The sequence below is a fragment of the Euprymna scolopes genome, chromosome 23, assembly GCF_053919585.1.
Source record: "Euprymna scolopes isolate OS-2025 chromosome 23, ASM5391958v1, whole genome shotgun sequence".
Classification (NCBI taxonomy): Eukaryota; Metazoa; Mollusca; class Cephalopoda; order Sepiida; family Sepiolidae; genus Euprymna; species Euprymna scolopes.
Genome location: NC_136504.1, coordinates 57,533,631 through 57,553,166, shown reverse-complemented (window position 1 = coordinate 57,553,166; position 19,536 = coordinate 57,533,631). Strand labels below are relative to the sequence as shown.

Sequence of the window (19,536 nt, the reverse complement as noted above, 5' to 3'; positions counted from 1 at the left end):
AGTGGCAAATGTGCCTTGTTTGGGGTGAAAATGTAATATATATATATATATATATATATATATATATATATATATATATATATATATATATATATATATGTTGGCAAAATATGTTTTTCAATTATATTTCACTCATTGTGTATACCAATTCCCTTTGTTTAGAAGTTCAATGAATGTTAAATATAACAACAGAATATATAAGAATAACAATATAGTTACATTCCAAGATCCAAATTTTTATTTTTCATGCAAAACAGCTCCTTCCACATGGTAAATTATTGGTACATTATTTACAGATCCGTTTTGTTATGTAGAAATAATCAGTTATTATTATGTCGCTACCGGCTTTTTTCATGCATAGACTCCTAAGAAAGATTAAACATTCTTTATTGTCATGCATTTTGTTCTTTCTAAGCAAATAATTTAAATTTTTTCTGAGGAGTATATGCATGAAAAGAGCTGATATTGACATAATAATAACGCATAACAAAATGGATCTGTAGAAAAATGTACCAAAATTTTAACAGCCTCCCCCCAGGCAAATTACTACTGAGACACAAGAAGTTATTGTGATTAGGGGCATCCTAACTGATGAGTTGTACACAAAGATATTTGTTCACATTACATTATAATTTCTTTACTTTGGCATTGTCACGTAAAGCAAAGGTAAGAAGCTCTTCAATGAGTAATATAAAATGATTATATATTGAATTTGTAATTTCCTAAATTATGCATTTATCTTTTACTTTTTATCTTTCAGCTGGGTGTAATTTCACGAGACCTTGTAAAAATGGGGGCACATGTCAAAACACCAACAGATGCGACTGTCCAGATAAATATTTTGGTGATGTTTGCCAATATCGTAAGTATCATATATATCCTCGTTAGCAGAACTCGGATACGAGTATACATTTTGCTCATTAACACTTTCTACGATGTTAAACAAGTCCTATTTGTGCACGGAAGAGGCTGCCGTAACTCCCGCAGCGGATAGTAGAAGGGTTCACAGGTTGTTGATATATAAAACTAAAATAAATAAAAACTTAATAAACTGAAAACTAAAAGGCTGTCAACTAGTGCTTATGCTATGTTCACAACTTCCACTTGTTTGAACACTCTGAATTTTCAAATATATCCACCGAATTTTGCGTTTATAAATTGTTATATATATATATATATATATATATATATATATATATATATATATATATATATATAAATATATATACGCTCGTGAGCAAAAACCAAATGGGCCAAACAAATTTTATACATTTTATTGCACTAAAAGCTATATTGAACAATGAACAATTGAACAAAGAAACTTAAACGAGACTAATAACACAGAACAGGACATTTACTTTAATAAATGCTTAGTATGGGATCGCATTCCCTTTTGATTTCTTTAAAAGATCAATCCTTTTAGATATATTCTCAACCAAAGTGGAACACTGTGAAGAGGAGATGCTATTCCATTCGCTTTGCACAGCTTCCCACAGTTTGTCATTATTCGAAAAAGTTCTTTCAGCCAGTGTACGAGATATTATGGACCAAATATTCTAGATTGGGTTTAAATCGGAGATTTGACATGGCCAAAATATCACATTAATTGAATTATCAGAAAACCATTTTCTTGTGACTTTAGCAGTGTGTGTAAGGGCATTATCATGTTGAAAAATAATGTTCTGGGATATACTCAGCTTCTGGATACTTGGTAACAGTCCTGTTTCTAATATTCGAATGTATTCCTTTGCATTGATTGACATCTCACATCTAATAAGTTCTCCAACTTCTGCTGCAGTAAAAGTTTCCCATACAATTATCCCTCCATTCCCGTATTTAACTGCCATTTTTATGCAACTTGGCTAAAATCTTTCTTCAGTTCTTCGATGCACCGTTCGGGAGCATCAGGAGTATCACTAACAAGACAAAATCTTGATTCATCGGACCAGAATACATTCCTGAACCAGTCTGTATCTTTCTTGCCATAACACGAGAAAAATCTCTTTCTATCATTTATGTTCTTATTAGATAAAAATGGCTTCTTTACACACCTTTTAGAAGAAAATGCTGTTTCTTTCATTCGTCTAAATATTGTATATCTAGAAAGAGAATTTCCAGTCCCTGTTCTGAATTCTTTGCTATGGTCAACATAAATTTTCTTTCGATCCTTCAAAACAGTTAATTTAAGCCTGTGGTCGTCCTTCAAAGTGAATGCTCTAGGGCGACCAGATCCAGATTTTCCTTTATAGAAGCGTTCAACTTCGAACCTTCGACAACTTCTCTTCACTAGAGAAAGAGATGTTTTCATATTTTCTTTTCTTAAAAGGTCAAAAATCTGCTTGTAAGTCATTTTCGACTGCCTTAACCCTGTAATTCGACGAAGGCCAGAGGAATAGTTGGCCGAAACGTAGTGAAACAACAACTAATAAAGATGAGAATAATAGCCCGCAATAAATAAAAATTAATATAAATAATACTCATCTCAATAATGAATTCCAATTAAAATAATATATTTCTTCAATGTGGCGAGCAATTTTCGGTTGGTAGATTATATTGTATAATGTGGCTCCAAATGTTCTTGTTTCGGTCATTATCAAGCACTTTCAATCTCTTGATCGTCATCAGGAGCAGTTTGGAGAAAAAGATTTTAGTTGTTAAACTATTTATATATATATATATATATATATATATATATATATATATATATATATATATATATATATATAGATAGATAGATAGATAGATAGATAGATAGACAGATAGATAAATATATAACTACTTCATTTACTCACATAAAATTTATATACGAAAGTATAAATTTATGCATAAACTTTAAGTATTTACTTCAAAAGTGCTCAATACATAGGTAGAGCTAGTTAGTAAGTTATGAAATATATATGGCGATTAAGCTACACTGAATATTCCGCGTTTCATCCACTCTAGGACTCTTCAGGCTTATGCGAGAATTTTGTGGTTGTCTTGCATTTTTATATACGCACCTTCTATTGAGTTTTTATATAGCCAATCAGCTTTCTAGTATCCATCGTGCCCTTCCTAATCAGCCAATGAACAGGCACTTACAGGACAAAGGCCCATTTGACCTCCGGTTGACCCGTCCTGCATGTTTATTTATTTATTTTTTTATTTGTTTATTTTCTATTGTTTTTGTTAGTTTGAAAATTATTTTGTATCTCTATCCTAGAGTAAATTTTATCCTGTAAACACAGTTGTTCACTATTTCTCTCCTACAGTTTAATAGATGTTAGGGTTCTTTAAAGTATAGGATAGCAAATTTTTCATGAAGGCATAATCTACATGGATCGTCTAGGTCTCTACATGTCTTTGCTTGTCTTACTATTTTCCATTCGACTACCGGCGAACGTCCGCTTTTCTTGAGTTCCCAGTATTTGTTTACTATCATTGTTTTCATACGGTGTTTTTATTATTGAATGTACTTTTATGGTTATAATATCGAGTTTTGAAATCCAAGGAAGTCATACCTACGTAATATTTCTTGTTATTCGGGTTTTCTTTTGCAAATATTGTGACCTGGTAAACTATGCTTTTGGTTAGACATTTATTTTGAAGTGGGCAGAGTGTGCGGTATCTACAGTTGCATTTATCTTGTTCGTTATTAGTATTTTTATTTTTATTTCTAGTATGGTTGTTGTTGTACGGAGTTGGTTTATTATTATTATTATTATTATTATTATTATTATTATTATTATTATTATTATTATTATTATTATTTCTACTAGTTACATATGTGTCTTTTGTGTTAGTTTTATTTTTTTTATGGTGTCCACTTTTTTTATTGTTTATTTTGTTGTTGTTTTCATTGCTTTTATTTAATATTTTGTTATTATGTGCTTTAATTATCATCTTTAAATTTTCGCAGCAGCTGTAGGATAACTTTAGGGTATTTTTATTGAAAATTTTGTGTAAGGGGTTGGTTGCAGGAAAGTGCTTTTCGATAAGATCTAGAAATTTCTTGCCAAGTTTTGTTTTTAACATTTGATTGTATGGCGCTGTATACCGGACTATATTTCTTTTCCTTCTATTCTTAATTTTATTATAGCTATTGGTGTTTTGTTGATTATATTTGATATCAATATTTTTGTATCCACTGTTTTTAGGGATGTTTTATAGATATTAGTTGACCTGTTAAATACATTTTCATCGCTTGAGTTATTGTTGAGTCTACTTACGATCGAGTTAGGAATCTGTTTTATAATTGATGGTGGGTGATTGGACTTAGGGTTTACATATATTGGTTTAGCGTTATCTTTTAAGTAGGGTTCATATGCGTTTTTATCTAACTTTAACGTGACGTCCAGGAAGTTTGTTATTTTTATGTTAGCTGATATGTCTACTTTTAGGCCTAGTTTTTTTAATTTTCTTGTGTATGATTTTCTTAAAGTTATCTCTCTTGACTTTGTTGGAGTTTTCTTTTTATTATAGCTAGTCCATCATCTCTATATAGGCCGATATCCGTAGTATCAAATATGCTTGTGAGTGTATATAGAATGAATAATCCTACAAGATCTGATGCCTTGCAGAGACCCTGGCACCCATCGCCAAATCAAACAAATTTGTCGTTTTAGTTTTTATCCATTGTGAAGGTTTGACCAAGGGGAACCATAGATTGAAGCTCAGACGAGCACTTACCGTGAAAATAATGTTAGAGCAGTGACAGAATCGCAACGTCTCTCCTGTGGGAAAGAGGTTGTAGGAGAGAGAGAAAAGGGAATTACCTGCTTGGTTTCAAAGCCAGTTTTGAACACTGTAAGATAGAGTACTCTGGATAGCTCGTGCCCAGATATAACAACATTACTTCATTTTAGGAAGTATATGGCTCTTATACAAGCGGAGGATTGCATCGAGAGTGAAATACCTTCTGGAGAGGTGGAATGATGCAACCAGAGGCTTGTGGCGCAATAGATAGAGGTGTTGAGTCTCTAAGGTTTCAGGTGAGTATTGTCTAAAGATAGCGGTTTCAATCCTACCTAAGCAGGCCAGAGGATTAGTTGGTAAGATAACAATTATGGAAAGCCGTAATTACTGGGGATAAGTTACAAAACTCGGCATTCCTATCCCGTCGCGATTAATAACCTGAAGAAGGCCAGAGGATGAGTTCACAGAAACGTGGTGAAACTAAACAACTATAAAGATGAGGATAACAGTCTACAAAAATAATGAATGCACAAATTATGAAGATTCATCCCAAAGGATAAAAAAACCCAAACATTTTACGTCAGTGATCTAAATCGATATCTAAATATATTTTCTTTGTTAACTCACGTTTTCTCATTTTTATTTCCCCAACTCTCGTCAAATTTAGCACTTACTAACTGATGACTCATTCATAACATTCATGTTTTTATCCGCCATCTTTCATTCATAAATTTATCTGCATTTATCTTAATTGTTAGCGCTGTTCTTGGCACTTTTCAAAGAGGTTACTATCGCCAAAATTCATCATCTGAAACAAGGAGTTGCACCACTATTCTGTTGTGACAACAGCATATTGCTTTCATTGTTTTGACTCTTGAGTATATATCCGTTTATACCTTATATGTTTTTATATAGACTGATGTGGTTCTCGGTTGATTGACTGTGTCTTACTGTGTCGGATATATACTTGGGAGTCCAAAGAATGAAAAGAATATTCTGTTGTCACAGCCCTAGTGCTAAACATGCATTTTAATATATTTGTTTTGCTTAATAAACTTGTATGGCATCGTTTCTTTCCAGACAGTCCATGCTTTCGGAAATGTCCAAACGGTACGCAATGCGTACGAGAGGGAGATAAAACAAAATGCGTTGACACGCGTAAGTTTCAATTAATATTTTATTCATGAATTGAATGTAAAATCACTTATTAATATTTAATCTGCATATTAATTACTCATGTTAATTTATAATAAATTATTATCAAAACACATTAAATTAATTATCACTTATATTAATCACATCTTAAAAAGCACAGAACAGTTAACACTCGATAACTCGTAAAAACACATTTTTTAAAGTTAAGGAAAACAGAAGTCTTACCATGTGTGTGTTGGGCGAGGTCGAGCGATAAAGAGAGAGAGAGAGAGAGAGAGAGAGAGAGAGAGAGAGAGAGAGAGAGAGAGATTAAAGATGGCGCCTGTGGTTTTATAAGCAGCGGTCTCGCGAAATCTCGCCGCACACATGCAAATGGGGAAGATAGGCTGTATAAAAGCAGCCCGAGGTGAGAAGTAGGATTGAGACCATTGACGATTGTTGGATTTCTAGCCATGCGTTTGGGGGATCGCTGCCACGACGTCTCATGAGTTGATTAACTAAAGAACAATTTCATTATGGCGAGGGTTCTTTTTACAAAAGACCACGATTATTTATTTTTTATTTAGCGAAAAGATAAAGTAAATAAAACGGTCAATCAGAAAAACAGGCGACTCGAAGCCCGCAGCAAACAGTGTCAGATAAAAATTCGCATTGATATAAAAATGTTGCGCTTACGAACCCCCTATTTTTTTTTTTTGATTCAACAGACTTTTCTTCCTTTTTTTTTATTCAGCTGTTCCTCGTATTTTCTTTATTTTATTTTAGGGCAATTTCACTTTCATTGGTCGTCCCTATCCCTCATTGTCTCTTTCCCACGTTCACTTTCTTTCTAATATCTCTTTGCCTTTCTCCACCGTCTAATTACATAGTCGTCTGCTTTGCTTAGAGAAAATCGTATATTATGACATACGTAACCACGCGGAAACATTCAGACTTGCTTCCAACACCACGTGTCAGGACCGTCGGATGCACAAATTACGGTATTATTATACAAACACCGTGACAGCGTTAGGGTTAGGGTTAGAATTAGGGTTAGGGTTAGGGTTAGGGTTAGGGTTTAGGGTTAGGGTTAGGTTTAGGGTTAGGGTTAGGGGTTAGGGTTAGGGTTAGGGGTAGGGTTAATTCGCTGTCACGGTGTTTGTATAGTTTTACCCAAATTACTGTATCCACACGACGAGGGAGTTATTCCTTCCAGCTGTTAGTACTGGCAAAATAAATAAATAAATAAATAAATAAATAAAAGAACTTGTCCTGCCTTGATAGAGTTCAAAATAGATTTCGTAGCTTCGTAGAAGATATTATTTTCTCTTCCTTGCAACATCTATCTCACAGAAGAGATGTTGCAAGTTTGTTTCTGCTTTATCGTTATTTTCATGGCAAGTGCTCGACTGAGCTTCAATCTATGGTCCCCCCTCGCCAAACTTTCACAAGAAACACTCGTCTAGCTGAAAACACTATCAACAATCCCCCCCACACTCTTTATCTGTGCCTAAACCTAAACGTAGATCCCATGAACAAAGCTTCTTTCTTAGAAGTGCATGCATGTGGAACTGTCTTCCGTTTGCCTGCTTTCCGGCTGACTACAATATCGCTGTCTTCAAGTCCAACGTAAACAAGTTCTTGATGAGTCGTTCCACTTAAATTAAGAAATTTACTGAATTTCCATTACTAACGATTACTATATTATCCAATTAACTACTGTACACTCTTAACCCTTATCCTCGAGTGGTCTCTGGGCCTTGATAAGTGGTTATGTCTATGTAAAAAAATAAATAAAATAAATAAACGCACACACATACACAGAAAGCCCATACAAAAAAAACTCAAAAGAAACAAAAACAGTCTTGCTCTGAGAAAGGCATATTTTAATGCCGAAAGGTTAGCTATAAAAATGAGTAAATGTACTTATTAAAAATACGCACAATTATTTGATTTCCAAATTTCTAAAATATATCACCCGAACAATTAAACCCAAACTCAATGTGTGATCTAACGGGTTACACTTTTGTTTCTAGTAAAAACAGTATTTAATGAATTGAAAAGATATCTAATTGTTAAAGTTATATGGCTTAGCAGAAAATTGATTTAAGCTTTTTGATACTGTCTTTAATTTAATTTCTTTAATACACGTTATATAAATAATTATGTGACGTATATGTATTATATTAAAAATGTTACCAGAAATGTACACTTTAAATATGTATAGTTTTGTCTACTGAAACGCTGTATAAATGTCATTTTTTGTACTTGAGTATTATTATTATGCAAACATATATATAAAGAATTCACTCTTAAAAGCTTGATGATAATAATTGTTTTACAAAAAACTTGTCTTAGATGATATTGAAGCGGAATATGTATTGTTTATATGTATATCTTTAGTATTTTGCTTCGATATATCTCTCCTCCAGGGACAACTAATTGAAAACATATAGAAATGACGCAAATAATTCTCATGTTTTATTTTTCAGCATGTACAAATGTCGCTGATATTGGGATTGTACTGGATTGTTCTGGAAGCATCAGTAGACGTCAATTTAGGATAATGCTGCGAACTGTGAAAACTTTTATTAATAATTTTAAATTGGGAGCAAAAAAGATGCAAGTGGCCCTCTTTGCCTTTAATGATACCATATCCGGAAGACAGATAGAGCTGAACGAGTTTAATGATAACGACGCTTTCCTGGAAGAACTGATGAAATTTGGCAAAGAACACACCGGCGGTGGAACGAGAACTGACAGGGCTATATATCATCTTATGGATATGTTTAATGTGACAAGAGGAGATCGACTTAACGCCCCTAATATAGGCATCCTTTTCACAGATGGCGAATCAACCTTTCACGCAAAGACCAAGAAGGCAGCCGAAGACTTGCATGCTGACCGTCCAGATATTAATATGTTCTCTGTTGGTATAGGATCTGGAGTTGATGTAAAAGAACTAGAAATGATTGCTTCAAAGAAAGAGAATGTCATCACAACAGACTTCAAGAAATTACCAGACATTGTTGAGAAACTAATCAACCAAACATGCGTGAGTAAGTAAAACTATTATCGACTTTGTCAAACGTCATCAATTTAATCATTAATCGATTTTAAACGTCATCTATTTGTCTTCTATATTAATAAAATAGACTTATTTCCCCCTTTCAAAAAAGACGCTGTAGGAATATATACACAGGCGCCACGCCGTATTTCGATACGGTCCTCTTTTTGCCAATACCTGATACGTGTTTCAGGAAATTATCATTTTACTTCATTCATTTTCCTAATATCCTAAATTATACACGGTCAAAATGAATCTCCTTAAATATTTGAACTTTGAAGAGGTAGGAGTAGATTTAGCTCTGTTTACAAATTCTACTGTTACTCTACAATCGACACTAGGAACTGTGCTATATAGAGCCGTATCGGAATACGGCGTGGCGTCTGTGTATATATTCCTATGGCGTCTTTTTCGAGAGGGGGAAATAAGTATATTTTATTAATATAGAAGATAAAAAGATGACGTTTAAAATCGATTAATGATTAAATTGTTAGAGTTTAACTTTTCCATTCCGTACTTTTAACATTAACCCATTACACTTACCCTACGTAAATACTAACCGCTCTCTAAACTTCCATCATTAGATTCTGGGCATTTTGATTGGCTATTCTTAGACTTATATATTACGGGATAATCTTTTTCGAACGCTTACAAACAACTTTTGACAGCACTACATAGTGTCAGCCAATGCTCTGTCCCATAGATACATTCACTCAAAAATCATTGCATTGCATATTTACATATATACGGAATATAGATCAGATATGTTATTCCAGGGCACATTCTCAAACCAAAACACACATAAAAGCAAAAACAAAAACAAACGATGTACGCTGTCATATCACGATTATCTAGACCTGAACCTTAACTTTCACTGCTGAGTAGATCAAATGCAAAATCAGTAGCAATGCAGTCAATATCTTTCATCCATAGCTTCTACTCTTGATAATATCAAATGATCAGATTAATAATTATCTAAGAAACAAATTATTTCTTTATTCTTTCAACATTTTCATAACCGCCAGTAATTTACGTAAACCACTTCGAATTTAAAATAACATAAACGACTTTGGCTGCTATCACTATAACTGACGCGAAAGGAAACACAAATTATATTTTAGATTGCCTGTAATCTATATATTAATACTGTAATACTTTTAACGTAGTACGTGTGTCACAGTTTCCAGATTATAAATTATTCGATCGGGAGATCCTATTTATTAAAAAGGAGGATAGAAGGTGATAATATACTACGAATATTGAATTAGTATACGCTAGTATAATACGCTAATTTAATGTTCGTAATATGTTAATATCTCCTGTCGTCTTTTATAATAAATAGAATCTTCCAACCATCGAAGCCACAAAAAAAAATATTAAAGAAAAATTGATGACGCTTTGGGATGGTACATGAAACTAAATTATTCCATCTTGGTTTTCTGGCTATTATCTGTTCTGTCTAAAGAGGGTAAAATGATATTGTGGGGGTTCCGTTCGCGCCGGGCGTCCATACTATGGGAATATATCACTGACTCCTATAAGGATATTGGAGATAAACCGTAATAACAAAATATATTCTGATACTACATTAACCAGATTACTTAGATAAATACTTTGTGCCTATTTTTCGATGTCAAACCTGATTCTTTTATTTGCCATTTTTATTTGATTGTGTTTAAAGCAAAATTTTCCACTGCTGGCAATAATGATAAAATGATAAATATTCAATTACATTAAATTATCAGTTAAGCTAAAATCGATACATCAACTACTGCAAGTGTATTTTTTACGTGTAAAAAAATATATTCACATTTAAGATGTGTTTTAAAGGTAATCGGGAGAAAAATAACAAGTCTATAGATAAACATTTAAAGATTTAAAAAGGATCGGTAATTGTATCGGAATCGGAAATTTAGTACGGATTTGGTAATTGTATCGGAATCGTGAAAATATGTCCCATCACTGATATATATATATATATATATATATATATATATATATATATATATATATATATATATATATATATATATATATATATGTGTATGTATATATATATATATACATATATATATATATATATATATATATATATATATATATATATATATATATACTTGTATGTCATATACTGAGTTATACTGGGTTCGTGTAATTCAGTAAATTTTCATATACCAATAAGTTTTAAGCCAAAGAGAGATGACTTAAGGAGTAAGCTACAAAATTATCATATTTCATAATTAAGCATTAATATACTGTATAAACAAAACCAAGACTTCAAAAACGGTGTTGATGGCAACAGAAAGTGTATTTCATTTTACTAAAAATTTTTTTTTTTTTAATTACATTTTCACCCCAAACAAGGCACATTGCCACTTTGGTGTAGGGGCTACTATCAGGGGTAAACACTACTGAGGTACTATGTTGAGATTTGGGCAGCAAGATGTCGGTTCATGTTAGACTTGAACTTCTGCATGTCAGTACAGTTGGGGAAGCAGGGACCTGGAATGGGATTCCAGAGTCTAGCGGTTCTGGGGAAGAAACTACTGGAGTAGAAAGATCTTTTATATCTAGGGATCTCTACTGTGTGGGGGTGGGATTTAGCTGCCTGTCGGGTTTGTCGAGGGTGTCTACGTCGTGGGGGCACAAGTGTCTGAAGTTCACCAGAGCATTCACCATTAAAATACTTGTAGAACAGGCAGAGGGATGCAACATTTCGTCGATGGGACAGAGGCTGAAGCTTAGATGCCAGGTCAGGGCCTATCAGATTGGCGACTCTCTTTTGAACCTTGTCTAGGAGCGAGAGACTAGTAGCAGATGCACCAGCCCAAATGTGGCAGCAATACTCCATACATAGGTGAATGGTGGCCTTATAGAGGTACAGGATAGTTTCGGGTGTTAGTAGTTTTCTAGCATGGTAGAGAGAGCCTACCTTCTTCGCAGCGGCCCTGGCAATGCTTTCAATGTAATTGTTCCAACTCATGTTTCATGTGAACGTTAGGCCAAGCAGTTTGAAAGATGTACTCTCAGATAAAGAGTCACAGGCCATTGCTACTCGTGGCAGAGAAGGTTTCTTGTAATTATTGAAGGAAACCAGTTCAGTCTTGGCAGCATTGAATGTGACCATCCATTTTTGTCCACATTCCACTTGAGATTGGAGGTCATCCTCTAGTGTTTTTGCCATTTCTTTAGATATGTGTTCATTTGTTTTCCTGTCTTGCCTGTTATAGAGTGTATTGTCATCAGCATATATACCCATCTCAGAGGTAATTTTGAATATTAGGAACAATAGAGGTCCAAGCATAGACCCTTGAGGCATTTATATCATATTGTTTAGATGTACGACCGTCGAGGACAACCTGGATTTTTCTCTTGCATAAGAAGGATTTAATTATGTTATGTATTCTACCAGTGATACCGTATGATTTAATTTTCCTGAGGAGACCCTCATGCCATACCCTGTCAAAAGCCTTAGATATATCTAGAACTATCGCTCTGCCCTTTCATGCTTTGTCCAGTGACTGGTATATACGTTCAGAGATTACAGTGAGGATGTCTGCTGTGGAACGGGTTTGTCTAAATCCACATTGTTTGTCAGTCAGAAGTTTAGCATCTGTAAGGTGATGGACTTGAGCATGGTTAATTATGGTCTCAAATATTTTGGCGAAAAGTGGGAGGAGGCTAATGGGGCGATAATTTGATGGGTCAGTTCTTTCGCCAGAATTCTTGAATACTGGTACCACAGAAGTAGTTTTCCAACAGCCCGGAAAGCAAGATTCATTAAGGCATTTGTTGTAGAGTTTGGAGAGAACTGGAGCTACTTCGGCTGAACACTTTTTTAATAGCACAGCTGGGATGAGATTGGGTCCATATGCTTTTGAAGTGTCAAGATTTTTTATGATATCATGCACCTGAGCAGGGGTGATTTTTAGATCGTCTAGCGTGGCGTCTGTCTGCAAAGGAAAGTCAGGCAAGGAGGTGGTTGGAAGGGTCCAGTGTGGAGTTTGAGGCAAACCGACTGGCAAGCATATTAGCCTTCTCGGTTGCTGAGCAAACAGCCTCGTGATTGTTGGTTTGTGGAGGAATTGTTGATTGCCCATTATTTACTACACTGTTGTAGATTTTCCACAAGTCACGAGTTCCTAATTTTTGTGCTTCGGTGCGTTTTTTTGTGGTTTTAGTAAATTCTCTCTTAGCTGTCGCTATTTTTTTCTTAACGTTACTTCTCGCTTCTATATACTTCTGTCTGTTTGAGCTGGACTTATGTCGGTTAAATCTGCGGTATGCATGCTGCCTTTGAGCAATGGCAGTTGCGCAATTAGAAGTAAACCATTGGTGAGAGTGGGGCTTGCTATAAAATTTCCGCATGGGAACATGTGCTTCAATTGCCGTTTTGAACCATTCAATGGTCTCATTTGCGCACTGTTCAGCAGGAAGAGAAAAATATTTCCCCATGGGGCATCTCTGACAAGATCTCTGATGGCTTCCCAATCAGCCTTCTTATAATATCTCGTTGTTTTGAGCACTGGCTTTTCAGTTTTGGGTCTAGAGTTTAGGGCGATTTCGACCATTATCACAGCATGATCAGCGTTCCTGAGTGGGCTGTTAGCATTTGTTATACAGTCATCGGGAACTGTTGTCAGAAACAGATCTAGAAGTAATGCGTGTTGTTCTTGCTGGTCAGGAAAATGGGTTGGAAACGTAACCATTTGTGATAGGGAGTGAGATATAGCAAAGCTATGTGTTGTGCTGTCCGCTGCATCTGTGTGAGTAGAGAATCCAAGCCAGTTTTTGTGGTGGACATTAAAGTCACCAAATACATGTACTTGTGCGCTAGTGTTGAGAGAGAGAGAGAGAGAGAGAGAGAGAGACAGAGAGAGAGAGAGAGAGAGAGAGAGTGCTGTGTCTATGCTGTCAGAGACTTTGTTTATTATGGTGCATTCCTGTGTCGAGGAAGAGCGGTAGAAAAAATAAAAGTAGCTAATGTTATGTTGCATATTTAGTCACATAAAGGCTTGATCGATTCTAGGTTTGTTTCTCTAGTCAAGGGGAGGGTGTTACAAATGTAGACTCCAAGTCCGTGAATATGTTTGTCAGAGTCCTTACGGCAGAGTGGGGGATAGCCAGGCATGTTAAAGTAGTTAGAGGGGATGAAGGAGTGAAGGTTAGTCTCACTTAGTGCTAAGATATCCGGGGTATTTGTTAGGAGAAATGCTTCAACATCAGCTAAATTTATTTCTAAGCCCACAGATGTTCGTGAATGCAAGCCTCAAGGGAGGAAGCAAGTTGGATTTGTTTATCTCTAAGCCTGGTTTTAGCTTATTTTTTATTTTACTGTCATGTTTTAAAGAGTTTCAGTTAGGTAAGAGGGAGCTGATCAAGAGATTATGCAGATTATCAGACATGCAACACAAGTAGATCAGTTACAATTGTTTCCATACCAGTTCAACAATTTCAAGCATTATGGCGTTTGAAAATTTTTCACAACCAGCATTTCTTCAGACTTCTTGAATAAAAACACTCTTGACAATAGAACATTGTTTAAAGAAAATTCCCTTAACGGAAAAAAGCATGTGAAAAACATTTACCTCCAGGGTAAATCAAAAAGATGCAACCTATGTATACTAGAAGCATATAATATACTAATATCAAAAGAAAATTATTGAATAGAGGACAAGGCGTAATTCATGGATGCCTGCACAGAAATCGATACTTAATTTCATGCATCAGCCCAGATTAACAAAAATATATTAACATGAATAAAACAACAAAACGGTAAAAATATAAATAAAGAGATTGGATGAATATAACTAAAAAGAAATAAAAGGAAAAAAGAAGGAAACAATTAAATAAAGTAAGAAAAAAACTAAACGTATAATATAGGGAAAGAAAAAGATGGGAGGGAAGTAACTCTAGAAATAAAAATATATGCCATGAGAGTAACTTCTCCTTGAAACAAAGAAATTAACTGATAAATAAGAGTTCGAAAACCAAACAAAAGGAACATTAGAATAAACACGCATAAATTTAGAAATAAAATTATAAAAAATAGGAAAGAATAAATAATGAAAAAAATTGGAAATTAAAACAAAAATAAAAAATACGAATTTATGTTTAAAAGAGAAATTTATTTTAGCATGAAACCCAAGATAGCTGATATGATAGCAACGTGGGAATGGAATTTCTTTTTTTTCCCAAACACCACATTTATCAAGTACAAAATCAACCTTTTGTTGATAACATCAAATGGAAACAATGTCTAACGAGTTGGTGTGGACAGAAAATTTTATGGACACATAAAATCATAAAATTGCCATCCCATTAACGAAACGGCTGTAATGACGAAATCCACGATGAAATAAACAAAAGTAACGAAAAAGAAAAATATGTAAATCTTTGAATTTCAACAAAGTTTTGCACTATATATATATATATATATATATATATATATATATATATATATGATTGCAACGTCTTGTCAGACGAGTGCCACTCCCTCAGACATTTAAAATCCATGAGCTCAAATACCTGAGGGAGTATCTATACAAAGATGATGTTACAGAGTCTTAGCTTTGTACGACAGCTAAGTCTCTCTCTCTCTCTCTCGGTTCAAAATGTTGAGATCCAGCAACAAGCAAGAGCAAGATAGCCAGCAACAAATTAAACTGCAGACCAGCTTAATGCGGGTACTGGTCTTCCGCTTTATGTTTTTTTTAAATCAGAGATTTGCTTCTCCTAGAAAGGTTGCCTTCACCACGGCTTACGGGAGCCCTCTCCACCCCAACACACACACACACACACACACACACACACACACACACACACACACACACACACACACACACACAAATATACACGGTGCTAGTTGGCCGTTGACCCAGAAAAAGAGTTCATTCGTATATATATATATATATATATATATATATATATATATATATATATATATATATATATATATATATATATATATGGTATAATCACGTTGACACACCGGTTCTCGCCAGATCACCGGTGTTAAGCAACGTTAAGTCTGGCTAGTACCAGATGGGTGACCATTTGGGAATTCTAGGCGCTGTATGTGCTCTCTGCTCATCTCGGCATTATTTCCAGTCGTCGTGTACCTCAACTTGCCACTGGTATGCAACAATGTTGACTCAGGAGAGGCAGTGTTGGAGACTGCGGAACTCTTGCCACACAGATTTCACATGCATGTACTTTTACAGTGGGTATCCATAGTCTGTCAAGACTGGAGGAAGCGATATATATATATATATATATATATATATATATATATATATATTTACTAGCAAAAGTACCCGTCGTTGACTGGGTTCAAAAACAGCCTACAGAAAATGGAATCTGATTTATGAAAGTATGATAGGTTATGAAAAGGAAGGGTTGTAAAGAGATAGCTTTGAATTTGGGGGTATCAAAACCAAAGCAAAATATGATGAAAGTAAAAATAAAATAGATAAACCCCATAATTTATTATACCATACTTGTTCACACTGAAACACTTACCACTTATTCTTCTCAAATATGATATCGTTTCTAAAATGATCGTACTCTATGCCCGCTTATTTTTATTTTTTCTTGATTTCTGAGAACATGCAAACGAACCTATACTAATTCATTAAATTCATTTACCCTACATTTAATCTTTCTCTCCTCCTTCTTTCTCTCCCTCTTTCTCTTCATATATATATATATATATATATATATATATATATATATATATATATATATATATATATATATATAGTGATGATCATATTTATTGGCACGGTAGAATAAAAGTTAAATTTTGTCTAATAAATTCTAAAAAAGGGATTAAATTAAAGAAAATAACAAAGTATATTATGTATTTTTAACTGGCCTTTCTGATGCAGCAATCGGATTTTAGAAAAAATAAATAACAAAGGAACAACAAACATAATTGCAAAAAACCCTTGTTCAAAATTATTGGCACGATTTATTTAATAATCAATTGTATAGCCTTTGGCCTTGATTACCTTCCTCAGTCGCTTTTCATAGTTTACAACCAAGTTGTTGCACTCTTCAGTAGTAATTTTAGCCCACTCTTCCTGACAATAATCCTCCAATTGAATAAGATTCTTAGGCTTCCTTTGCATTACCCTCAATTTTAATGTTCTCCATAAATTTTCAATTGGATTAAGGTCTGGGCTTTGTGATGGCCACTCCAAAACATTAATATGATTGTCCTCAAGCCATTTTTTAGTCAGTTTAGCCGAATGCTTTGGGTCATTATCTTGCATGAACCACCAACGACGACCAAGTGAGAGCTCTTTAGCAGAGTCTTTCAGGTTTTCATCCAATATTTTAACATAATCTTCCTTTTTTATGCTACCTGTGACCTTAACAAGTCGCCCTGGTCCAGAGGCAGCAAAGGATCCCCCAAACATCAAACTGCCTCCACCGTGCTTCACTGTAGGTATGGTGTTCTTAGGCAGGAAAGCTTCGCCAGATTTTCTGTAAATATAAGACACTTTATTATGGCCAAATAACTCTATTTTCGTTTCGTCAGTCCATAGAACACGTTTCCAGAATGCAACATCTTTATCAATATGACGTTTTGCAAAGGCTAGCCTTGCTTTCAGGTGCATAGGCTTCAATAAGGGAGTCTTTCTCGGACGACATGCTTTTAAACCAGCTCTCTTCAAAACTCTACCAACTGTATGTCGAGATACATTCACTCCAGAGGTGCTCTGTTCATCAACAATCTCCCCAACAGAGATCCTTGGGTTTTCTTTTACTTGTCGAACAATTTTCCGTTCATCTCTTGGGGAAAGAATCCTTTTTCTCCCTCTACCCTCTAAACTCATAACGTGGCCTTGCGATTTGAACTTGTTTATTATGGCTCTAACAGTGGATTTGGGAAGGTTTAGCTTCTTTGAAATCTTATCATAGCCCTCCCCATTGGTATGGCATGCTACAACAAGCTTCCTGACGTCTTCGCTGTGTTCCTTAGTTTTAACCATGGCGATTGAAAATTATAATTTAGTCACTTATAATAGTTTAAATAAATCGCTATCTAAAAATTATCTGAAAAAAATTATTCACTGAATTAGCGTTAAACAAGCATAATATGGCTATAAAAAAGTTCAGAAAGCACGTACACCGGAAATTGATTGATATTATACTGATACTAAAAGAAAAACAAAGCCGTGCCAATAATTTTGAACAAGGGTTTTTTGCAATTATGTTTGTTGTTCCTTTGTTATTTATTTTTTCTAAAATCCGATTGCTGCATCGGAAAGGCCAGTTAAAAATACATAATATACTTTGTTATTTTCTTTAATTTAATCCCTTTTTTAGAATTTATTAGACAAAATTTAACTTTTATTTTACCGTGCCAATAAATATGATCATCACTGTATATATATATATATATATATATATATATATATATATATATATATATATATATATATATATATATATATATATAAAGCGTAAGTCAACATTCTCATACCAGAAGATGTATTTAATTCTCAGTCATAACATTTTATTCATATTTTTATGATGTACGCCATACACGTGTTTCGTTGAATAGCATAAGCCCCCTCCACTGAAAAAAACACAATATATATATATATATATATATATATATATATATATATATATATATATATATATATATATATATATATATATATATAAATATTAGAATAGCAAAATTTAAAAATGATGAGAAAGAAGAGAACCATAATCGGATGTTATAAAATAAATAAGTCGATTAAAAAAATCACGAAATGTAATGCAACTCAAGAAAAAATAAAAAAAAATTATATATACGTATATCCTTAAAAAGTCTGTCTGCCGAAAAGCGTTTCGGGTTTTATTACATTTCGTTATTTTTTTTTAATCGACTTATTTATTTTACAACATCCGATTATGGTTCACTTCTTACTTATCTATCTATCTATCTATCTATCTATCTATCTATCTATCTATCTATCTATCTATCTATAATGGATATATATGTGTGTGCGTGCGTGCGCGTGTGTATAATTCTTCAATAAAAATGTAAGCATGTTTCTTTAAAATGTAAAGTTGACTTAAAATGTAACATTTCTACTACGATTATTAACTATACTATTTTCTTTCTCTTTTATAGAAAATCCTTGTGATAATAACCCGTGTGAAAATAATGGAATTTGCACCGTCGTTCTTGATGGTTTCATATGCGAATGCCCGCCTGGATATAGCGGAGAGCGTTGTAAGATACGTAAGTATATTTTTTCACTGCCCCCCCCTTAAAAAAATCATAGGCTAAATTAAATATAAAAAGAAAAAGAAAATAGAAAGAAGGTAACATTTTTCATTTTTGTGTGACGTCACGATCACAAATGTTATTGTTAAAGTGTTAGTGCTTTACTGTATCCCCCTACATCCATACGATGTAGTACTTGACTGTTTAGTCATAAGACATTGCATTTAAAATGATCAATAGTGTCGAATAACAATTGTAATCGAAATAAAGTCACGCTAACTAAATTGTGTTCGTGTCAATAATACAGTGGAAAAAAAAACAGGCTAGTCTGAATCAAGTATCGATATACCAGATCAATTGTTATTTCGGTTTGAATTTGATAATCCAGCAAGATCAATTTAAATATTAGAACAAAAGAAGATATAAT

The 19,536-nt window shown here is 33.9% G+C and overlaps 1 protein-coding gene across 1 annotated transcript in view; it reads left to right on the top strand.

Moving 5' to 3' along the window:
* Nucleotides 1-765: 765 nt before the first annotated feature.
* The window catches only part of LOC145245619 (matrilin-1-like), a 35,028-nt gene continuing 16,257 nt past the window's right edge, over nt 766-19,536 (top strand). Inside the window, exons 1-4 of the mRNA XM_080107186.1 lie at nt 766-862; nt 5,755-5,832; nt 8,301-8,867; nt 19,014-19,124. Of these exons, the coding sequence (XP_079963312.1) occupies nt 8,375-8,867; nt 19,014-19,124 (604 nt within the window). The 5' untranslated portion in view covers nt 766-862; nt 5,755-5,832; nt 8,301-8,374. The remainder of the gene's footprint in view (nt 863-5,754; nt 5,833-8,300; nt 8,868-19,013; nt 19,125-19,536) is intronic.